The sequence below is a fragment of the Schistosoma haematobium genome, chromosome 2 (assembly GCF_000699445.3).
Source record: "Schistosoma haematobium chromosome 2, whole genome shotgun sequence".
Lineage (NCBI taxonomy): Eukaryota > Metazoa > Platyhelminthes > Trematoda > Strigeidida > Schistosomatidae > Schistosoma > Schistosoma haematobium.
Window position 1 is genome coordinate 27913996 of NC_067197.1, and position 25721 is coordinate 27939716.

General features: G+C 35.0%; 1 protein-coding gene across 2 annotated transcripts; it reads right to left on the bottom strand.

Moving 5' to 3' along the window:
• Positions 1 to 7193: 7193 nt before the first annotated feature.
• MS3_00006627 (uncharacterized protein) lies at positions 7194 to 25509 on the bottom strand. 2 transcript variants are annotated; one of them, XM_051214796.1, is made up of 13 exons: positions 25026 to 25509; positions 24492 to 24989; positions 23261 to 24455; positions 23041 to 23224; positions 22379 to 22845; positions 22198 to 22341; positions 22006 to 22159; positions 19768 to 20076; positions 15328 to 15461; positions 13123 to 13255; positions 9909 to 10075; positions 8389 to 8435; positions 7194 to 7580 (listed from the first exon to the last, which is right to left on the bottom strand). In XM_051214796.1, the coding sequence occupies exons 5-13, from the start codon at positions 22829 to 22831 to the stop codon at positions 7547 to 7549; spliced, it is 1575 nt and encodes a 524-aa protein (XP_051067983.1). In that variant the 5' UTR covers positions 22832 to 22845; positions 23041 to 23224; positions 23261 to 24455; positions 24492 to 24989; positions 25026 to 25509; the 3' UTR covers positions 7194 to 7546. The 2 variants fall into 2 exon arrangements, with proteins under 2 accessions (XP_051067983.1, XP_051067982.1); XM_051214795.1 differs by having other exon boundaries at positions 21229 to 22159; positions 22198 to 22845; positions 23261 to 24989.
• Positions 25510 to 25721: the final 212 nt, after the last annotated feature.

Here is a 25721-nt window from a genome sequence, read left to right on the forward strand (position 1 = left end):
CATGAAATATTGCGGATTGATTGAAGTTAGACATTTAAAACGTTAGATAACGTCTCTGTGATTTAAAGTTTGGGAACTTGGGTGCGAGACCAAATGTCCTGGATTTGATTCCTGTTTACAGGGTCGTGAATGTGTATTGTTGAGGAGTCCCTTACCAGAACAATTATTATTATACAGAATTCATATTTTAGTCACTGTGTCACTAAATGTTTGAAAAATACCATTTGTAGTTTTGTAGTATTGTATTTTATTTGGATTATTCTATGTAATCTCTGAATTTGCATTCTACTGACTCCAACACCTCATAATTGGAGACGCATAAACGCCATTAGAATAATAATATACTTAAATATATAGGGGGTAAGACCAACTTCAAATTTAGTATTTCCTAAAGAAATTAATTAAGACAAAATCATGATTCGAACTTCATTTTACTAAACAACATCATGGTTGTAGTAAAATCAACTGATCAAATGAAATAAGACAAGGATAATTGACTTCAAATCAAAATTAATCTTTTCACGTAGGTTCTCATTGCTTTTTTTTTCACTAAATCAGTATTTGGCTAAAATGATGAATTATTGAAGTTAGTCTTATCAAGTAATTGATTTTAGTACTAACAATTTAAACTCTAACATCCTTCATTACCCGTAACTATAAAATGTTGCATTTTCAATATAAAACTAAACATTAACTGATATTCAGTCTAATATATGATCGAATATCTGCAAAATATTCTACTCATATATTCTACCGATATGGGATATAATCATTAACCGACTAAATGTGTTTATTATAATTTGTTTACTTTTGTTTTATTCTGAAATAACAATACAGATTATTCACAATCGATTGAATAAATAAACACATATGAATGTCATAATTAAATTAATCACTTCATTAAATCATTTACTGATAGTGTGTTGTTAATAAAGTGAATTGATAAATAAAATATTGTCACTAGTGACTGATATAAAAAATATTCCATACGTTGATTGCTGATCATGGAGCTCATCACTTTACATAAACTTTTCCTTGATTGTGAGAAACCATTTTACAGTATTGATAGGAAAACCCTCTACATCTCAGGAGAATCATGAAATGCGGTGGATAGCTTGGATTTGGCTGGGCAATTTAGACTTCTCAGATTACTTAGCTCTTCTGTCACATACACACAGACATATGCAGGTGAAAACAACCAGTGTAGGAGCAGCCTCTTCAGCAGTATACTTCGACATACACATAAGAAACATCAAGATCTTGAAATATAACGCGGATAACACCAACCCAATCACACTTGATGGAGAACTCTGGAGTAGGTAGGAACTTCCACATACCTGGGGATCCCAATAAAATCTGAGAACCACATAGTAAACAGTTAATTTGCAAAATATCAATCCATCATCTCAAAATTCACTGTCCCTTTTGTAAATATCAGTCCATTATCTCAGATTTCATTGTTCATGCATTTTCACAGCAATTGCGTTCCGTTCCCGTTCTTTTCTTTTCGATCCTCTACTGAAATACATTCTATGCCTGACCACTGTTATATACTACTTATGTGGATATAAGTAACCCACACCACACTACTACAACCATCATCCAAAACATACAGGTATTTATAAACAGTTGTCTGTGCAAGATGCTCCATATCCATTGGCCAGATACCACCAACAATAGCCTACTGTGAAAGAAAACAAACCAACTTCCATCTGAAGAGGAAATCAGGAAAAGACATTGGAGGTAGATTAGACGTACATTACGGAGGTCGTCAAACTGCACTACGAGGTGAATCCTAACCTGGAATTGTGATGGCCAAAGGAAGAGAAGGAGACTAGTGAACGTATTGAGTCGGGAATCGGAGATAGGCATCAAAAGAATGAGTAGCAATTATAAACAACTTCAGAGGAAAGCCTAGGAGAGTGTTATCTTGAGAACTTTTGTGGGCGGCCTATGTTCCAACAGGAGGATTAATAGGATGATTTTATTAGAATGTAGCGAATCAATGAGGAGGATTAAACTCTAAAAAACTATTCCACAAAGATTTAGTATACATTAATTATTGCTTTAGTATTTTTAAGGGTTCACGCAATCGGAAAATATTTTTTTAGCAATGAATGCCACGTGTATATAGCCTCTGCCAGGGAAGTCCTACTCATTGCCTTCTCGTGGCGGGGGTGTTGTTTACGAAAATGAGAGGACGAAAAGCGAATGTCCAGCGCTTTAACCGGATTCCAAATCAATGGTGCACGTGGGCTCCAGTATCCTGCAGGAACAAGTGGCGTATGAATCAATTGTTGGTCACCGGCTTCAATGGGAGTGCATCTCTTTACGATGCTCCACTGCCTTGTGGGTCAGACCTTCAGATCGAAGTCTCGGGGTGTGGCCCCCTAAGAAAACCACCTGCTTCGGTTTGGGCAACCGGGCAGTATCACAGCCTTCACACATCGAATAAGATTTGTGTGGCGCATATGTATTTGGTGCCTCCTTGTACCAATATCTATGTGTTAAAATAATAATAATAATTCATTTGAAGAACTATGAAATATCTGACTTAAACTGAAATTTTTACCCTAATTTAAGTGATACACACTAGTTGTACGTCCCAAAGAACCTGATCAATGTTCCACTCAAGTATAAATTATAGTTATTCTGAGTAGCTAATTAGTAGAATAATGGATGGAAATATTTCAATTTAACTCAAAGACGGACAAATAATTACGGTCATTACCGACCGATCTTTGGGTATTCAACTGTTATTAAAAAGGCGTGACTACTGACTCCATAATGAGTAGTTTGGCAAGTAATTAATTTATTTTAGACATCGATATAAGATATGGCTAAGAAAGATTTGAAGAATATTTATGGATGAATACTCATCGAAATAGCGTATATAAAAATGTTAAAAATAGTACAAACCTAACGACAAAAATGTTCATAAAACAGCCTATATATCCATATAAGTTTATTGATAATTAAACCGTAGTTATTGAGCTCTTGGTATAAATCTACAACAGAGAAACTTAATTGCGATTCATCAGGAAGATAATTAGAAAGGAAGAAGCTTCTTAAATTGATACTGCATGATGGTCCTATAATACCTTCGATTTAGTCACCAACCCACACTTACATAGATGGACATCATCCCGGTACGTAGAACAGACATATTTCAACCATCATAAGTCACATTGACACCCAAATGGAAATGCCATATAATATGTTCTAATTCACCAGAACAAACGCATATTTCACCTCCATTTAATTATAGTGTTAGTTGGTAAGTATCGAGAGTTCATACTTGGCTAAATAGATACAACCATAATTAATTATTCTTCTATCTTCTTCTCTTCCTACTTCACACTCGGCTAAAGTAGTAAGATTACCAAACAAATTTTCCAGATTAGTAGGAACTCGCCATCTATAGGTATTGATGCTTACATCAGAGCAGCACATTGAATGCATAAATCCAAAAAGGTTCTATCTATCTATCTGTCTGACTGTCAATTTTTACTATTTCCATGAAATGAGAACAGTGTAACATCGTTAGTGTTCCTAACATCTACCAGGTTATTCTCAACCACCTGGTGTAAAATGCACATACATAAGTTGTTCAATGTGCATGGTCCTATTTCTAGTTTAGAAGTTCTTGTTTACTCGTAAGAGTTTTGTAAAAACTGTACATTCTGTACTCGATTTATTTTAATCCGTTGTAGACTATTGTAAGGAGTAAATGTGTTTATCACTAGTTATTTCGTGCAAATAATATTGTCCATGATGTGATTTCATTCTTGTGCAAATCGATCATCATCACCATCAGCTGCATGTTTATGGATTCCGATATACATCGACGTTCCATAGTGATGCAAGCCTAGGTGTCGTGTAGATTATCAGTGTTGTTTCATCGGAAAGAGTCTCTCTTACAGTGAATAGTGTCTAAATGTACGTGGTTTTATTGCTGGTACTCTCGTATGTAACCTACATTTTGAAAGATTCGCAAACTTAGAGGATTGAGTGCGAATCCTTCAGTCCTGCATATTTCCCATTGTACCAACAATGCACAAATATATAATTCGAAACTAAAGTCAATAGTGATTTCCATGTTTCTAACATTATCATACTTTTCCACTTCTAACATTTTGTGAGTGATTAGATCCAATATATGTTTCAAGACAACAGCTCGAACAAATGTCCATACAGTTTCATGCAAGAATTTCATAGGATATTTATAGAATATACAAGATCATCTAACTAAGAAATACTGAGTGAATTTAAACTTCACCCCATTGCACAAGCAAGTGGCTATCAGAACTCAGTAAATAGGTGGATAACGCGATGGCTTTTGAAGCGAACGGTACTAGGTTCGGGTCTCAGATTTAACATCAACTGTGGGATGCATATACATCCATCTGACGAGTCCCAAGTAAGATAAATCGCGCGTCCTGGATTCCACTGTTAGCCGCTATCCACCCTTGCTTATAATGCTTGTGAATTAATGCAATATCGAGGCATTCCTCACAGTATACACATATGACAATAAGAGGCAGGGCCAGTAGGATGTCTCAAACTGAATAGATGTATGCTTATGTCAGAGCCTATGCGACAATATCATTAAAAGTCAATGCTGTCTCAATTAATAAACACAGGAATAAAAAGCTAGATAAAATCTCATCATTGCGTACAGTAACAGTGAACCTATAGGATTTTTTCATTTCGTTCTACTAAACAAAACGAAACTAAAACACAGCGGGTTGATTTAATCAAGCGTGTTACGTTCAATGTTCAGCCATTCCTCTGGCCATGCATTCAATATTCGTTGGTTCAGCATAACGATCACTTTCACCCGGATTGCGATAAACAATTTTTAGTATTTTCTTAATGGGTGCTCCACTTGCTTTATTATCGCCGGTTTTAGTCTCATTTTACACGTGACTCGCATAATTTGCCGATGAATTAATCGTTCTCTCATTCCTATACCCTATAAACAAATGTCTATTGTCGCCAGGTCTACCTCCCCATTAAGACGCATGTATTCTAACTCTATGATTCACAATGGTTCAAGTGTGACTTTGCAGTTAACCGTTATCTCCTACATTTGAGTATTATGGATGAATCCATTATTATCCTGGGAGATGGACATGTGAGAACACCTTGCGTTGTGTAGTGAAAACATCGCTCGGATTCAGCCGCGTCAGTAAGGCTTTCAAGAAACAATATTGTGAAATTGCTCAACTTACAAAGTAGTTAACGCTAGGTAAATTAATAACGGTGACTATTGAAAAAAATTATTCCGTTTTATATCACTCTTCAAAAAATGACCAATATCTGTCTATTTCATTAGACGAAACAGAATCAAAAAGTGTTTAATGTTAAAAAACCACTGTGCCGTAAATGATATTCTCCCGAATAAGTAACTACTTGTAGTAAAGTCCAATTGGAATTTTTCAAAAATAATTCCCTGTATATGTTTTTGCACATATGATTGAATTTATTTGACCTCCTGTCTGGTTATGTGGATCAATAATGGTTTGACCATAATTCTATTATTGTTATGTATCTCGCTTAAATTGTATTAATCGGTGTGATTATTATCAGAAGGGGGTTTTGTGGAGATTTTAGTAATTTCAATTATTAAGATCATGCGTCAATTGAAGCTAGACCATCATGGAAAATCTGGAAGCACTGGATGGCCGTTTCGTCCTATTGCGGGACTCCTCAGTAGTGCGCATCCACGATCCCGCCTCGCCGGAATCGAACCCAGTGTGATTATAATTTGCACCCGTTAATGTTAACAGAACAATCAGCTCAACTGAGACAAAGAATAATCCAGGGTTTCCTGTTGACTACCTCCAACCACCATCTAAATCTCAATACATAGTGCCCGCAGTGTCGAGTCACCTAGACTGGTGGCCACATTGCAACATGATCGATAGCATTCGATCTGCACTGATAAGGACTAGACAAGCATGACATTGATCACCACCCAGTGATCAATCAATTGTGATTACAAAGAATAATCGCTAGATTTGGGAAAAACGTCAACCGATACCAAATTAACAATCGATGTCTAGTTCCACACTTTTGGTGGTACGAAGACTTGAGGTAGTCTTATTTTGTGCTCACTTGAGCAATCAGCACAATTGATGTTTTGTTTAGTTAGCATTAGTTACGATTGTTGGCTGTCCGCTTTTAAATCTGCTTGCATTGTCAGATACAATATATTTATCTCTTTATTAAAAAATAACTGCCTGTTCAATTTTTACGACCATCTCTAACATCTTAAAATGACACGGTATATAGAAGCCACTGAAATGAAATATATAAAAAACCTGATCAAACTGACTAAATTCGTGTTTCGAGATCAAGACACTTATGGAACTTCCATTTCTGCTATAGATGAACAGAAGCACTGCACACAAGGTTTCGCCATTGAATATTTCAAATGGTTATAAGCTACTGTTGTAGCGAGCGAGAACTCAGGTGGGAAAAACCAATGTAGAATTACACAGTACTTTTATAAACTATGAAAATCAAACATTAAGTACATTATATGCACATCTCCTACCAGTTGTCCTTTACATACTTCATGATTCTTCCGATTATGTTTTTATTCTAATTACTCTGTCTCCCTTCCTATCCTCTTCAATTCAATCTTCTGCTGGCAGTCATTCCACCTCCGACCGCTGATACATACTGTCAGCATAAGCAGCATACACTACACTCTGGCCCTTAACATATGTACATTTAATTCATCTGATAAATCACCAGCGATCGCACGACTATTCAGAACACAAACCTCTTGACCATTTAAAAAAATTTATAATCAGGAGGGCTGGCAGATACAGTCTCTCCCCATCATTGTAGGGATATTTTTCATTTAATGGTTCAAAGTACATTCCAACTAATCTCACAATTCAAATCAGATATACCACTGTTCAGGCAGGCAAACAGCATCAAATTTGTAAGCATAATATTCGAATATCAAGTAATTTCGTTAGACTTTAGGTAACTCTGACTTCTTCTTTATTGTCACGATTATTAACTGTGGTCAAATAAGCAAACTCAGTTGCAATATTACTACAAAACATTTCGCGCTGTGAACCATTATCAAATCCCTATTGTCATATAAGTCATATCACCTTGACATTTTTCACTGAATATAACCATTAATACCATAAAATGGAATATCGGACATACGATTCTGCCTGATGAGATTGTTTTATTCGTCAGAACAAAACAGAACACCAGTCAAACATCACCTCTTACGTCATAATAGGAAACCTGTTCTACTGATTAAAATTATGATATACAAATTATTCTTTCAAAAACAACGATTAAATGGCGCATAGAATACATAATATTATCATATTTCAATGTGATAGAAAATATTAGTTAAATAAGCGTTAGTAAAGTTTCTGATCAGTGATTAGAAAATCATTTATAAACAATAAACGGATTAGATTTTTAAAAATATATGAAGGAGAAGGATTTCCAACTGAGCAAGGTAGGTTTTCAAGTTGAACTCAATAGTTTTCGAATTTCCATTCTTTCACATTGAAACGCATGAATATTCTCCCGTTTTTCTGGAAGAAAATAAAATAAAAAGAATGGGTTTATTTAGATGAGGTGTAGTGACAACGTAGAGAAGTTATCAATTCAAATGATATTTTCGCACGTCAATCAATGTAAGTATAGGAAGTCAAAACTACTGCTCTGACAAACTCCAGAAATTGTAAATACACAAACACATAAAATATTCACAACACTTTTTTCCCACTAGATGTGAATTGGAAACAATAAACAAAATACATTTTACAGTTTAACTGCAACTGAATTTCATTACCAAACACCTAATCAGATTCCATAATAGTGGAACAGGCTAAATATACCACATACAGATGCTTATTACTCGAAAATATACTTTAGGCGCTTTACTTAGTCGACTATGCTTGCGGTTCAGATGGCAACCGACTCCGGAAGTTTTGAACTCTTTTGTATCTGTATCTCATAAATATTGATGGAGTTTCATGCACAAGTGGACAAGTCCTCTCGAGAAACAACCAGAGATTATGATAGTTAGCTCCTCATCTAAAACATACTAACATTGTTTACAAATGAAACATTGCATTTTATTCTGGTCTCCTTTAGTCATAACGATAATATCTAATGTGTAATCGTGTAATACAAAATTGTTCGTTTAATCGAGTACGATGCAACTTTGAGATTAGCTAACCTGGATAGAACACAGAATGAACTGATATTTCATATTCTTACTGGATAACAATTTCACTTTCAAATATTTACTTAAATTTATGGAATTTCAACTAGAATTCAAAAGGAAACTAAACAAGCAACCAAAAATATCAACTAGTCAATATACGAACAACATACTTTGGTTTCTCAGGTTTTACAGTGATCGATCCACGACTAACATTGTGCTACAGTAACGAAGATAAACAATATGCGTGTATGCAAATTCATGATTATATTCAAGTATGTATTACAAAATTAACTGGACATTTAATTACAAAGCCGAACTTCTTCCGAATGGGAGAGTGATGTTCCTAACTGGAATAAGTATACACATACGACTGAGCTAATAAGAGTATCAAAGTAAATGATGTGGTAAAGGCTCCTTATTGCTTCAGTTAATAGCGTCACTCTAAGCATAGATGTAGACTAGTTTCAAAGTACTATTGCTTAAATATACACAGTTCGGTAATGTAATGTGAATTGTTTGCGATCTTTACACTAACAGATACTATAACTAATCTTACTGATCAACAGTCAAGTATTATCAAACATTTTTCTCGAGTTACCACTTGACTAAAGGTGAAGGGTTCGTCAATACACCTGCAACTTTGAAGTTACGTTTCAACATGTATTTTAAAAGTCCCAGCGAGTACTACGCAAATGTAGGCTAGTCAATTTAATCACTGATTCACATGTTTTCATGATAGTCCTATTGGTCACTGACCTCCCAAGTTTAGGTTACCCAATTAATCTAGGTGACTGCCTTCTGTTACATGAAACTGCTTCCATCTCGATTACCAAAACATAACTACAGCAAAACGTTACTACAGTTTACTTACTGAAATGAGAATTCAGAAAGGGTCAACTAGGTACTTTCATACAAAGCTTTGTCTATCTACTTCAATGCTGCCCTCTCCACTACGAGCACCATTTATGAACATTTGACTGCGTGTGGGAGCTCAGATAGCTATTGTCCAATGTTCAATCGACGAGAGATGGTCAGAGCCTAAACACTATCAACAACGCACATTTCGCCTGTCTAATTTTGCAGTGTAATCTAACCAGTCAGTTCATAAGTGATCAGTGGATAAAATCGAATTCAAATGCGTGATCCACTTCTTCAGAGATTATACTAAGTTCACACATGATAAGAGGTTAGGTAGACCACACTGAGCAAGTGAGGTCGAGTAAATAACCACACGTTGACCCTTTTGTTTTTCTCTACAAACAATGCATACGTATATTTCATGAAATTCAAAAGTTTCGACCAGTGAAATCTGTTGTTTGAAGGCGTGCACGGTAAACCAATATACAGTTCATTAGAATCACAGATGTTGGCACTGAATGTTCTAAATCTCTTACTGACACGAATATTTCATCAGCTAAACAATGACTTGATTTACAGGTAACACCCAACGAACAAAATGGAAATGTTTAAGAATGCAGGTAGTGAGTGGAAGAATTTTCGACTTAAAACTTTGCGATAAATGATCATCCAGTTTTTTCCTTTACCTTAGCAAGCGGGTCATAGGTAAAATGATAGTTCCTAACCCCACTCTTAGTATTGTTTGGGAAATCACCAGACTAAACAAGAGTAGAGATAAAAAACATGAGACAATAAAAATACAATTCTACCATTCCAAATCTTTCAAACTCACAATTGTGGTGCATAATTCTTCAAATTTTTCCTCATATGGATATTTCCCGGAGAAGTCAATATAACGACTCTCACCTATCATGAAACCCAGCCAACCACTTGGAACAAACTTCGACTCGACACGAAGAAAAATAGTTGGTTTATTTAGTTTTCGAGTGTATTCAGCTTCTTTAAAATGAAGTGTGGTATAATATTAAAACAACACTGATAGTTTACCATGTGCTACGACTATTCGCTCATATCTGGTCAAAATATTATCCAATAAGTGGTCATAAATGCTTTCCAGTGGTATCTTCACGCTTCTGACAGATTTTAATCAGCTGACAACACTTTTCAGATACGAAGAAGGGAATTCCATTTCATAGTCTACGACTTGTGTGATGACGTCAATTTTTAACAAAGTCAGTTTCATGTAGAAATCAACAACCATTATTGGTTAATTCAACTCAATTTATCGGCTGCCTCTAGTTTGATATTTCATGGATTGTTGACGCAGAAGCTGACAGACACCACCCACGGTAATGTAACAGCACCAAATAAGGTGCAAAGCTACGGCTCAAAGGACTGTTCTGGAATGTCATTCGAAGTTTACTTGTAAACCATGGTGGACATTGATCTGGGACACACAAAAGACAGAACTCTATATCTATTTTCAAAGCAAACAGTTCGAAAGTGTGTCAACTAGTTTCAAATAAACTGGCACAATAGATCCTGTGTTTCCTACCAAATTAGGAGAGTTAGGAGAATCGATTTCCAACGAACTGGGTCTACATGTCTAATGATCAGTACAATTTCGCCGCGCCTCTTTCAAGCAATCAAAGATGGTAAAATTCACAAACGGATCAGGCAATTTTTTAGTTAGATAATCTTGTATATTCTATAAATATCCTATGAAATTCTTGCATGAAACTGTATGGACATTTGTTCGAGCTGTTGTCTTGAAACATATATTGGATCTAATCACTCACAAAATGTTAGAAGTGGAAAAGTATGATAATGTTAGAAACATGGAAATCACTATTGACTTTAGTTTCGAATTATATATTTGTGCATTGTTGGTACAATGGGAAATATGCAGGACTGAAGGATTCGCACTCAATCCTCTAAGTTTGCGAATCTTTCAAAATGTAGGTTACATACGAGAGTACCAGCAATAAAACCACGTACATTTAGACACTATTCACTGTAAGAGAGACTCTTTCCGATGAAACAACACTGATAATCTACACGACACCTAGGCTTGCATCACTATGGAACGTCGATGTATATCGGAATCCATAAACATGCAGCTGATGGTGATGATGATCGATTTGCACAAGAATGAAATCACATCATGGACAATATTATTTGCACGAAATAACTAGTGATAAACACATTTACTCCTTACAATAGTCTACAACGGATTAAAATAAATCGAGTACAGAATGTACAGTTTTTACAAAACTCTTACGAGTAAACAAGAACTTCTAAACTAGAAATAGGACCATGCACATTGAACAACTTATGTATGTGCATTTTACACCAGGTGGTTGAGAATAACCTGGTAGATGTTAGGAACACTAACGATGTTACACTGTTCTCATTTCATGGAAATAGTAAAAATTGACAGTCAGACAGATAGATAGATAGAACCTTTTTGGATTTATGCATTCAATGTGCTGCTCTGATGTAAGCATCAATACCTATAGATGGCGAGTTCCTACTAATCTGGAAAATTTGTTTGGTAATCTTACTACTTTAGCCGAGTGTGAAGTAGGAAGAGAAGAAGATAGAAGAATAATTAATTATGGTTGTATCTATTTAGCCAAGTATGAACTCTCGATACTTACCAACTAACACTATAATTAAATGGAGGTGAAATATGCGTTTGTTCTGGTGAATTAGAACATATTATATGGCATTTCCATTTGGGTGTCAATGTGACTTATGATGGTTGAAATATGTCTGTTCTACGTACCGGGATGATGTCCATCTATGTAAGTGTGGGTTGGTGACTAAATCGAAGGTATTATAGGACCATCATGCAGTATCAATTTAAGAAGCTTCTTCCTTTCTAATTATCTTCCTGATGAATCGCAATTAAGTTTCTCTGTTGTAGATTTATACCAAGAGCTCAATAACGACGGTGGCTAAATAGAAAGTAGCATGGGATCATTTTTTAATTAATTTTAACAGTATAACTTCGATTTCAACCGACTAAACCAATTCTCAATGCAATAAAACATTTAAATGTAAATTGTTCATTGTTTATTAAGTTAGTTTTTCGTTTACGCGTTAAGATATCGAGTGATGAATCGTTGTTAGCAATGAGATCTAGGACGCGTGTTTCGTCCTATTCGGAGCTCATCAGATGGATGTACGATGGTGCTGGAAGCGAACGGTGGTAGGTTCGAATCGCAGAATGAACATCAACTCTGAGATGCAGGAATATGTGTTTGACGAGTCTCAAATAGGACGAAACGCGCGTCTTGGATTCTACTGCTAGCCACCATCCATCTTTGTTCATAATACTTGTGACTTAAGGAAGTATCTAGGCAATCTGCACAGGATGCACACATGCCCATAAGAGACTGACCAATTGCAGTCCTAAACACCCATGGGATGATTCAAGTAAGCTATATCAAGTGATAGGCATCATGTTTAAATGTCAATGGGAATAAGAGTATTGAAAAGGAAATACTTTTATCTGATCCGTCTCAAGTATAGTGAAACTTTACTTAAAATGCATAAGCCAATTAGTAAAAAGGATACAAGCAATGCTCAAGCAAAAGAATATCAATACATTGATTCTTTTGAGTAGTCCATATAGCTATGAACATCGAATAAAAAGAGTAAGGTCCAGGCACAAAGCTATGGCCTATGGAAACTCTTTATACAACAAAAAAATGAGTAAGCGGAATTTAATTATACAACAGTCGCAAACAATCAAGAAACTTTTAAAGAAGAATTTTAAAACTTACAGACTCAAAATAATTACATCATTTTATACAGATGAATCCGGAGACTAGTCAGTCTGAATGCAGAACGTATGTCGTAAATAGTTATCAAAAAATAGTCAAAAGTCTCAGTTCAATTAAAAGGGTAAGTGACAAGGCGATATTAACCGATCTGTTCATATATCCCAAGCTCCATGACCGAAACAGATACATTTGTACAGATAATATATATAAACAACAAGTAATTTTTTAGAATATAGAAATCACTCATGTACATACCTGCTCTAGTATTTGCACTATGTTGGTATGATTTAGAAAAAAGTATTAATACAATTGCAGCATTTTGCACAGCGTTTGCCATTGCATCTAAAATCTTAACATCTTGAACCATGTGATCTTTGTCAATCCAAATCTGAGAAAATAGACCGAGATAAAGATTACTGATGAGAATACAAACATATGTCATAAAACGTTGGAAGAAATTCATAAACAATGTATACATCACGTACTAAAAACTATATGCAACTATACGATAAATGCGATTAATCCGAAATTGCGTGTAAATTCCTTTCGAGAAATGTCTTAATTGGTATCAATACCAAGGTTGGACTTTATAGTTTCAAATAAATTGAGTATTGGGTAGAAAGTTAATAGTAAATATATTTTTCGCCATATCCCAATGTTATTTGTTCAAGCACATAAGGATTGGTACAAAGGGGTACCGAAAACATATGCATCACACAAGTCACTTGATTTGTGTATGAGCTGGGATACTGCCCGGGTGCCCAAACCGAAGCAGGTGCTTTTCCTACAAGGCCACATCCTGAGCCTTTGACCTAAAGGTCCAATCCACAAGGCACTAGAGCAACTTAAGGAGATGCAGTCCCATGGTAATCGGTGACCAACAATAGGTTCATACACCGTTTTTCCCCTTAGGATCCTGGAGCTCATGTACATCACTGGTTTGAAATCAGGGTTTCCCAACTCCCCTAGGTAGATCCTCCGTATCCACCAAACCGGCTAGAGCGCCGGACATTCACTTACCGTCCTCTTAATTTCGCAAAGAACAACCCCGCCGCGAGAAGGCAGTGAGTAGGACTTCTCTGGCAGTGGTTGTATGCATGTGGCAATGTGAGAGCAATTAGAAAGGGAGAGCCGACTCTCCCCACTCTCGGCCGTACCAGAGCATTTTGGGACAATATATCCCGTTGAGTAGGAAAATTATATTTGTGACGTTTCGTGACTTGATATGAGCCACTTTTTCAGAGTAAATAAGTAATAAGTCAGAAATACAAGTTTTCTACTCATTGGGATATAATAAAAATATATTTATTATGTCTTAATTAGTGTTTATGATATAATAGCTGTTCAAAGAGGAAATCAACCAACTATCTGAATGTACACAAGTAAAAAGTGTTTTTCTGAATTATCATGAAAATTTGGTTATAGTGAAATGGTTGGCGCGTAAGAGGTGACTGAAAATATATTCAAAACCCTAGATTAACTGAAATGAGCTTCAACATAAAAGCAAATGAGAATTACGTCTCATCAAGTATTGTCTATGCGAAAATATGACGAATTATGCTAATATCCAGAAGCAAATAGTTCGAATAGTCGTCCCATTGTTACATGTTTGAATATTATCGTATTGACTGAATACCAAAACTAGGTGTAGCCTCACGTTATTTAAAATTAGTGAGGAATGCACTTCAAAATATGCTATTTGTCAGTTGGTATACACCATGAATGTGTGAACATTGTGAAAGCCGTCAGGTCAAATACCGAAATCTAGAACGATAGTGTACGTAATTAAATTGTTACTTATCAAATCGATACAGCAAAGGTAGATTCAACGAGACAACAACGATACGAATACAATTGAAATGAATAACCGTGAAAATATCATGAGAAGAAAAAAAATCAATCACAAGGTAGAGTAAACAGTGAAATGGTCAGATATTTAATCAGTCAGGTGTGACACAATCAAAACTAGGGATGGATACAGACTAGTTTTGAATTTACTTTAAATTATGGGAGTGAAACAACCTAATACTTCTCATGTTCTAATTTATAAATTAAAACCGAATACCACACATAGAATAACAACTTTGAATGAAACACCTTATTTATTTAAAGCACACATAGATTATGTCTGAATTAATCGAAAGAAAGAACTTGTGGTGATTTCTTACTGAACCACATACTAAAGGACTACGTCAAACTAATAAACGTTTTTAGCTCGGACATCATTAGCTGAAATATAGTTTACGGCAAACTTTTATTGAGATTTATCACCTAAAGTGGTATTCACAATCGCTTTCCAAGTTTTCCATTTTTACTTGACGTCGTTATAGACATGTTCATATATATATATATATATATATATATATATATATATATATATATATATATATATATATATATATACATATATATATATATATATATATATATATATATATATACGCATAACAAATAAAATACCTTGATTTCTTCATTTTCCAAGCTTTCTTTAATTTTAAGTGCTATTTTGTCATCGTTATGACTGTAGCTTATCATAATATGACCATCCAGATGGTAGGGATTTCCTTCTTCTACCACGATAGATGGTTTATCTTCTATAAAATAATAATTCAAATACACATGGTTAGCAAATTCTATTCTGATAAAATCCCGCTGTAAAATTGTGACAACCGAATTAAGAATTAAGATCTTTATTATCCACCCGGCAATTTTTGAAATTTTTTTTCAATTCCCCCCACTCCACTGAAAAAATTTTTCCACCCCCAAATTACAATATTTTTCATCCCGTTTCGTCCAATGAAATGGCTAGTTGTAAAATTCGTTTTAATTGGTTAGTTATGTCTTGAAAATTGTTATAAAATATCAGTACTTGTCGACGAAGTACATTTTAATCGTCATTATGGAGGAGAGTAACGTGCCAAGTACAAGCACTGATGTTTCTCACGTCACGGAAATGGAGGAAGTCTTTTTGACAACCTTGTTTCTGGTTGCGTTCCCATCAGTTGAAGCGTTAAAGGCCGCTATCGCAACTTTCGAAAGATCGACTTACGGTCATTATGTAGTGAGAGATTCGCAAACGGGCAGACATGAGAATTCGTATATTAAATTTGTGTGTTGGAGAAATGGGCGTATAAGATCTAGCGGTTCGTCACAGCGTATTAGACGTAGGAGGTAATTTGGTTAATGTAATTATAATTTTGTTCACGAAGGGCTTCCATGAACACGCAATGTCCGGCCTTCATGTATTGTAACATCCTTGGGTGGGCTTTGCGAATACGAATTGGACGATGAGAACTGTCTATCGTATTTCTTCTTCATGACTGCTGAGCAATTGAATTTGACCGGTCACTTTTGTGACGTAATTGGTTTTGACGGAACATACTAAAGGAATAACGAGAAAGTTCATTTATATCAAGTCGTTGCCCTGGATATTAATTTTAAGGCAATACCCATCTGCATTGCCTTTGTGAGTCGCGAAACGTCTACATTCATTTCTGGATTCCTGCGTTTTTTCCAACGGTGTACCAACAGTCGACAGCTGGTAGGCATTGTGGTCGATGATTCACCTGCAATAGCTGCTGCTATCACGCAGGTGTATCCGAATGCCCACCATATTCTGTGTCGCGTACACCTTGTTCGGAATGTGATAAAGAGGGTAAGTGTATAGTTTATTAACATTAACTCATTAACCGTAAATGTAGAGGGTGCGATCAGAAATTGTACAACTGTTCTTTCGCTTCATGTTCACTCGAACGGTTGAAAGGTAAATCAAAATCTGCATAACATGATTTTGTAGTTTTAACAATGTTCTTTCGTTAATCGAAATGTCGGACGGAACGTTTGGCAGATACGTCAGAGACCACCTTCTACCATGGAAACACAAATGGTCCAATGCTTTTCGACCACCATCAACCGTGTTTGAACTAAACAATACGAACTTCGTGGAGACGAGTCACCGAGTGCTGAAGATGTATCACCTTAATCGGAAAACACTGGTGCCCAGATCCATTTTCAATGTGCTGCTTTGTACTGGATATTGGATGGAAGCAAGATTACAGAAATATTCAACGGATTGTCGGAGGAAAGCCGACATTGGTGAGGAGCCGGAAGTACGTCAACTTCAGGAACGACTGACACCAGCTGCCTGTCAACTACTGAAGCGACACCTTCGCATTCCTATAACGCAGTCTGTATTGTCGGAAGATTTATTCACGGCTACGGACGCCACGGGAACGTACTATGTACACGTCGATACTAGCCGGTGCTCGTGTCCATTCTTCATTGAAAACGGATTACCATGCCGTCACATTTTGGCTTACTGCACACACAGTAATACTGATGTGAACGTACGGTCAATTTGTGACAGGTGGTTACATTCATAATGTCTAGATAATTCGGGTTTCATATTACGGTTAACAATATCCACACATGACTGATTAAACACACTAGTTTTTATTACGACCAAAACATTAATTTTAAAATACAGAACTGAAAATAATTTACAAGTGAAAACAATAAACCGTTTCAATGGACTTTTAAAATTAACCGCATGGAAATCTAACGTTTTCTAATTCTCATTACGAATGACCATTTACAAAATAAACGTTCACTAAATATTAAGTGCCTATTTCGGAAAATTTATTACTACTTTGATATACTGTCAAGGTCGGTTCATTAAATGATGGTCTACGATTGGTTCACCTGAATTATACATATTGCAACCAGTAATCTATCATGATGAATTATTGATATGTTGATTTGTTTCTCCGATTAACAGACCATGTGTTACTAAAAAACATATGCACACATTTCGGTAATAATTTGTTTATTAATTGGGTATTCAACATTTGACTACCAACCTAATTCATTAATCATTATTATCAAATATTCAAACCGGTTTTCAGTTACTTTTTCCCGAACTTTTCTTTTCATGTGATACATATAAGTATTCGTGGCAACAAAACTAACAACTTCAATTGAAGGTTGACATTAAATCACTTGATCGGAAAGCAAAAATTTATCCCAATACACATTCACTAACAGTAGGATTGCACGATTGTGCATTTTAGTTGGTGTTTTTTTCTTGAAAAATCAAAATTTTTCTTCAAGACTAAGATTACACAAAAAGAATTATTCATTATCATTAAATTTCAAACTTAAAATGCAAATTATGACATCCAATCACAGAACTTGATGCTATTTCGATTTCAACTAATCACATTGCAAAGATAAACAGTTTATGACCAATCACAAAATTATTAAAGGTGACAAAAGTTTTGTTCATTTTCACTTCAGTACACACTTGCAAAACAAGTAAACCAATCAACAATACCTAAATTTTTCATTCACACCCTACAGTTTTTTTAAATGGGTGGTAGGGAATCATATTTACCGGGCACCTAATGTCAACCACCGATTAAGACTCGTAATAGCCGATTTGGTCTAGTGAAACTATAGGAATTGTCTGTATGGAAACCGCTAATTTGCAGCTCATTATATTTCTCTCGAATATATACCTTCATAACAGAATCCATGACGATGATGTACCCACCGGTTCTCTCCTTAGCTTCGCATGAAGATAACCGAACCAACAAAGTCTTTTCTTTTCTGTTCTGATGTAGCATTTTCAAGAGACTTTATACAAACTTCATTCTAAAATAACCATGTAGAATGAGCGATGCATAAACAATATCACATATTGGTGAATTCGAAGACCCACGATCACAACACACGAACTTCATAATTACAAACTTGAATTCTTATCCCTTGATAAGGAGTAAAACTTATTGCTAATACCATCCTCAATGTTTAGGTAATTTACCGTAAATCGTCGTCTACTATGACCAAAACTGATCAGTTTAATAAGTAGATAACAAATTTGCCTTCCCTTCGTCTGTGAATTTAGTCAATTTAGTTAATACGGTCTTTACATTAGGGAAAAAATTTCCTAGTTCCAACTACCATGAAAGGTAAACGTAGTTAATCATATCAGTGTCAAAAAGACTTTACGGCAGTTAAGAACTCCCTAAAACTTGTCAAAGTAGGAGGATATTCTTAGTAATAATTTGGGTTGGTGAATAACTGTCTTAAGTGCTCTAACATATCCTATTATCTAGTGAACCGAATGTACTCACGTTGGTTGGATTATATTTCCTTATTTAGACAATTGTATACTTAATGTCTTACTTTGATCACAATGTGAAACTGAAACATGTATAGAAAGTATGCATTGTGACTAACCTGTTAAACCATGAACTCCATTTTTCTACATTACCTTCTAACATTTTATCTCCTAGACCAGTCAGCTGTAAATGGGTCAAAAAATATCTAGTTTATTCATAAGATGTGTAATTCTTATTCATTCAATTTTGTGAAGTTCTAAGTAACTGTAACAAGATCCAAAATCTCAAAGCAATAAGTCGGAGAGTGTTTCTGAGATATTTCGACAGTACTTAATATTATGGTTAATTGTGAAAGGATTAGATGGACATTAACAGGTACTTGTCAACTAGTCAGTTAAGAACATTATTGAACCTAAAGGTGTCCATAGAGAAGTACTTATTATCAGGCATAGTAATATATCATGTAGGAAACTTTCCATTTTATTTCCTAACACCCAACTAATTAAAAAAATGAAATGACCGGGAGATTAAAAAATTCACCAAAGTAAACTGTTAAGGTGTACGGTATAAATTTAACTACAGCTCCTTAGAGGGGACTGGGATAAAATAGTGTATTGATAGTACAGTCATATTCTCTATGCTTAATAAGATTTCATTATTTTATCTATTGTTATTTGATATTCCTTAGACTGGTGTATGAGATAAATCCAATAATCCTGCTTTTTATATGCGATATAAAAGCATGAATAAAAGTGACTGAATTAATGTTTTCACATACCACTTTGGTCATCACCGATATCAGGTTCAGTTGGATATTGAAGTAAGAATTCATCAATACTAGCACCTTCAAAATATGTCCGAACTTTTTCTTCCAATTCAGTTATGTTGCTGCGATATGCTTCAGCTAGTGACAATATTTCTTGGGTAGCATCAATAACTGGAACTTTTGATGATAAAATATGTATAGTAGTTGATATTTCATTTGTGCCGTATGATTGAGAATCAGATAAGGATGTCAAGTGACGTACAATATCACGATTGCCAAATTCAATTCTGCTTTCACCGTTTAGAGCCAAAAGACGGAGCACTATTATTTTAAAAAAAGTACCAATTCGTACGCTTCATTCTGAATTTGTAACAAAAAGACACTGATACGATACAGAATAAGCGCATTTGAAATTTTGACCAGTAGTCATTTATTCAGATTGACTGGTATAGTGAAGGAAAGTTCGGAGGTAAATAGTTTGGTTGAAACGCTTGTAGTTTTACGATGTAAAACGATATTGAAAACTAGAAACATGAGGACTTATTAGTCCCCTGTAGTAGTAAGTCTTACTATTAACAATGACGTAATGTGTTGGTAGTTTTAGTGACTGTATACTTTATTGTCTACATTTATCAATTATTTGTCTTATGAAAAAAAAACAAATTTTTTCAGGTAAGTTTGACCCATATTTGATAAGAAACAATAACAGTTATATTATCGATTAGTCCAAAGTATTCAATTTTGATTATTGACCATATAAGTAAACCAGACATAACTCGTAATTTTTGATTAGTGGTTGAATTGTTTGTGGATTTACGGCTTGGGAATAATAAATGTCATTAAATGCAGCCTTACCCTCTTGCATCAATCGAATAATATCGGTCTTTGTACAGTGCTAAGTAACCAGGTTCCAGAGGTTATAAAAGACCGGTATATAAATGCTTTCGTCAGGTTTCAACGATATTACTACATTCATTGAACTGAAAGGCGACAGTTTGGAAATTCTCTCAATTTCCTAAAACCTTCAAAATTTTTATACTTTTTTCTACCCAATTCGGGCTTTATAATTCAACCATCTGGTTTATATCATATCAAACAACTGTAACAACCTCTAATAAACAAATCAATTAAATGGTTAAAGTGAAAGCTGTTCGACCAGTTCATTACCGTATTGTTGGTAGCACTCAAGCAAAACAAATCAGTGAAAAGTCCTGTATCATTTCACTTAACTGGTGTAAAGCTTTGAGGTGTCTTATCATTAGTACCTTTCAGTTGACATACCTTACACCACTAAATACTAAAGAAGCGGCTAACTTGAACCTATTAATCTTAAATTGTTTTTAAAATCACCAATTGAGTTGAAGTGATTAAAGAATTCGCTATCAGTTAAACCACATATATCTTAATATTTTCATGATTAATACCATCGACATAATTTCAAATGTGACCGTTCAGCCCACATTTATAACTTACTGATGATATAAACGGTTTATCTCTAATGTTATAGGGTTTATAACCACTATACACAAGTGTTTCAACGTTAGATATACGTGGCGATCAACTAGCGTTAAGTATTACACAACTGTAGTTCACATTCATTAAAAAACTGAATTATATCATTAAAATCCCCGGACAGTCAAACTGAGTTCCCAGTATCGATATCACACAGTTTCACGAGGTTCAGGTACGAATAAGAAAGCACCAATAAGTAGACTCGCCACAGCAATCTTTTTTAATCAATGGATATTACATTGTGTCTGTTTTAGAAACAAAATATTAGAATGAAGTATGAAGAAGAAGAATGTAAGATCCAGTTAAAACACATTCATATCTAAGACTAGTTAGAAAATAATTGGGTATAAATAGAAGCGATTATACAATCGGATTAATATATATTATTCCAAAAATGAATCAAATAAAGTACACTTGTTATACTAACAATAAAAACTTTAGTGAATAGAAATAAATCATAGTAGATTTGATATAGAGCTAGCAGTAAAATCCAGGATATAGATTTCATTCTATCTGGGACTCAGATTTACTTGTATCCCAGTGTTAATGTCTTTACAGAGACTTGAACCCAGTACCTGTCGCTAGAATCCCACTCTACTTCATTTTACATTTGATTCTCATCGCAGAAAATCACTTTCCATACCCCGTACTTTTGATCAATATAAAATCACTAAAATATTTGGAGGAATGATAACGCAGCATTTATTTGAAAATGACAATTGTCTGCAAATAATCTACCTTTATTGAGAATAGAGGCATCAAAGAAATGACTTTTTCTTCCTCCAATAACAGTATAATGGAACTGTTGCATGAACAATTCAATATACTCTGCTTTTAGATGAAGTTGACTGATATCAGTGTAGGTAAACGCTAAAAAAATGTTTATGGCCAACTGGAAAATAAATATTAACTGGAAACAATGCCACAAACTTTAATTGTTGGATCAGGGCAAGTATAGCGCGTTAAAATATTACGTAGACCATAATCTCTAAGTATTTTTGTTAGGCAACTATATTCATACGCCAATGCAGTATTTAGTGAACAAATAATTAGAGTTGTTAGTTGAAGTACAGCCTAATATATCATATTTTAAGAATAAAGTGATTCAAACCTCAGACATTTTCATAGCACTGATGACATGTAAGATACGCCGTACTTCCGTCAAATATATATCAGATTTGATCAGTTTCTGTGTGAAGCTTATGCTGACGATCATATAATTAGTCAATGATTGTTGAAAATCCGTCAGCTTGAGGACCCATTTTTCACAAGGGAGTGGATTGAATGTAGAATAACTTAATGGAATAGCCATTCTTCCTAATTCACGATAAACAGATATAAGGTTGTCAAAAACCGATAACCTTGACAATATATCTACCGCAACCTTTGTACGATACTCTGTTATATTTGCTGGTGCGTCTTCAGGGATGAAACTATTCACAAATGATTTTAATGATTCATCGAATTCTGCCGTAGCATATTTTTTCGAATTAGCAAGTATAATCAACTGCTTTATGTGCTTTGATGTTGCTTCATATAATTCGCCGAAATTGTTCTTACTCATTTACGGTTATTTATCTGAAGTAAAATGGCAACAAAAAGTTCATTAAGGAAAGTGAACAGAACAAAATTAAGATAATAATTTGATTCTACTCATTAGATTTATTCCAAAATAGCAAAAAAACGCTTGTTCTATTATTATCAAACAAGCATTTTAAACGGCAACCAAATTTGTTAACACTGTATTCCCTACAATGAACATTTACGACTCACTTTTCCTCATTCTATACGAATGGATGTTTAAGAATCATAACAAGGAAGACGTGCTGTTGTATTCACGTAGCACTGTCGCTTCCGACAAGAACAAAAATGCAAAAGCCAGTTATTGATACTGAAATCAGCTTAGTAGATAAGTCCAGTTCACTTGACAAATCTATGGTTACAAGAACCTTGGTATCTTAAATCAGTTAAATATAAATAGAGCTTCGATTACCAGCTGATGTAACATGGATCATACAGCCGTTTTGTTTCTGTGTGAATAGAAAAACTGATTACTGTAATAAACTTACATGTTCCAGTTGAAGGGAGCAGGTAGCAAAGGAATTTTATTAATACTCTTATTTTACTCCGACTAATTATTGTTGTACATTCTGTCTTATATGTGCTATTTAAAGTTACAGAGTAGTTGCTCATAGAAGTGTCCTTTATTATGAAACTTGATTGGCCCTAGAAAACCAATCATGGCGTTTAAACTTGCGTCTTCAGCGTCCACAACTTAACGCGAATCAGACAAGCAGATTCATAGGGGGCTGAAAGAAATATAACCAATTATTTGCGGTGCACCAGCGACCGAAATTCCAACGAAACGATAAACTGTAAGTCTTTCTGAAGATCTCAAAAACATATTTCAGGTATGCTAACCTAAGAAGTCCACAATAATGATGTATGAAACGGTATCTTTTACATTAGGTGCTAGAAATGAAACTCCACTAATCTACTGGATTCCTGTTAGAAACTTGGTTCCTGTTCGGTAACGCAGTAATCGGTTAAAATCGGCGTTTTTTCTTCCTATTTTTAGGTGTTTTCATAACCCTTAAAGTCTACGAAGTACAGCCTAATTAACAACAAATGAGTCTCCAGTTATATTATTAGAACTTTGGATTTGAAGACTTTTGACCGAATTCAACTGGTTTGTAACATATAGTCTCAAAGGCGCCAATTGCATCGACCTAGCTAGCAGAGACAACAATCTGGAAAGCGTATATTAGCCCTGGAAATGGGAACTAATTGGTTATTCCAGGCTATGTTGGTTTACTGAAAGGGCGTTAACGAGTGCTAAAAACACCAGCCACTGAGCGATTGGTTGTAGAATTGTGAATAGCGTCATAGTAAATTAATAGCTTCAAAAAACTAGTAAAGTTGAAATATGTATGTGTCATGATTATATTATATTCCACCCTTCTACAAGGTAATGAAAAGAGATTGAGCAGAACTAAGTGCTGTAGTGAGAACAACAGTTTCAATCTACCGTTTCGCCGATGGTGTGAAATCGACTTCATATTATGCCAACGTGTTACTCCCTTACTCCATGATTTACGTCTCCGAACAAACGCCCTGTCAATCACATCAACCAACAGATCCTGCACTAGGACAATATAACCTTTTCTATCGACGATCGACAACGGTTTCTGTGTTTAGTGAAAATTAGGTCATTCAACACGTACCCCCTCCCGATAAGGAGGGAAGTTTCGAAACTTCACCAGCAGTACTCTTTGGTAAACAGAATGTCACTTTTTCTCTCGAAATATTCTTCCTAAAAAAGTCCTGTAAAATTCCGCTGTTTCCTTTCACCTAAAATAGATATTAAAGGATAATTCGTTTTGATGCAGAACCAAGGATATGGTCATTTTTATGTCGAACAAATCCGAATCTGTGAGGATACGGACGTTAATGTCGAGAATTTCATCGATACTTTTCCTAGATATTTCTCTCAAAATATAATTCACGGCCCCACAACTATAGTGAAAATTATTAAAACTAAATAATGAAGGTACTTATAACTTATTAAAGGGTTTGTCACAGCTTGAATAACCGTGACATCTTTAAGGGTTTGGTAGTTTTCTCCAAAGTTTGGGAAATAACCCCAAAGTGTCATAAGATTTTGTGGAAATATTAGTAGGAACCCAAAATTTCCTCAGACATTTTGGGGATTTTCCCCAGATCTGTGCAAAACTATAGCAATTTGATTATAAATTTACCGATGTATTTGCTTGTATATAAATATTTGCCTCTCAGCTTCGAAATCTGAGCTATCTGCTAATAAACTGTAGTTCCAGCTTCTCATTGCCTTTTGATTTTAAACAACGTTGAGGTTTATATAATAATGGTTATAAGGGTGATTGATTAACGAAACAAAGCCACTACACTGGCCTCATATACAGCTATAGAATTAATTGGTTTTAGGTTTAATAGGAGTCGATTGCGCACCATAAAGAACCATAAACTACGTGAAACCAAGAAAAAGAACTGATACTTACTACGCCTTTTTAGATATCGAGGGACCGTGTCATTGTTGACTAGTTTAAACTGCTCAAGGTCTTTCTCACCAGGATTTTATCTTTCCCATATTTGTAGATATGAAATCGCAACACTTGAGTGTACAGTAGGCTAATTTACGCAAATACAACGAAATACGAGTAAATAATTGAAAAGAAAAATGGAAAGTCATAATACTTGTAGTGTGGTTTTCAGATGAACAAATGTTATTGGGTGAAATTGAAGCTTTCGTTTAGCGAGCTTGAGTCTCAGTTTAAATTTCAGCTACCGAATGACAGAAGGCGAAGTAGTCTGTGCTAGCTCTGTTAATGGAATTTCTTAGTTAATCGAACTTTCTATAGAATGTGTCGGTAGACGGTGCTTTGTTCACATGTTAAGGTAAGAGCTTCACCCATAAA

Bases quoted from the DNA above. Each gene is read 5' to 3' on its own strand.
- MS3_00006627 (XM_051214796.1), bottom strand. From the start codon at position 22,831: ATGAGTAAGAACAATTTCGGCGAATTATATGAAGCAACATCAAAGCAC. The intron at 22,342-22,378 runs GTTTGAATCACT...ATGATATATTAG, and splicing joins GTGCTATGAAAATGTCTGAG to GCTGTACTTCAACTAACAAC. The intron at 15,462-19,767 runs GTATGTGAAAAC...ATTATTTTATAG, and splicing joins TATCGGTGATGACCAAAGTG to AAGATAAACCATCTATCGTG.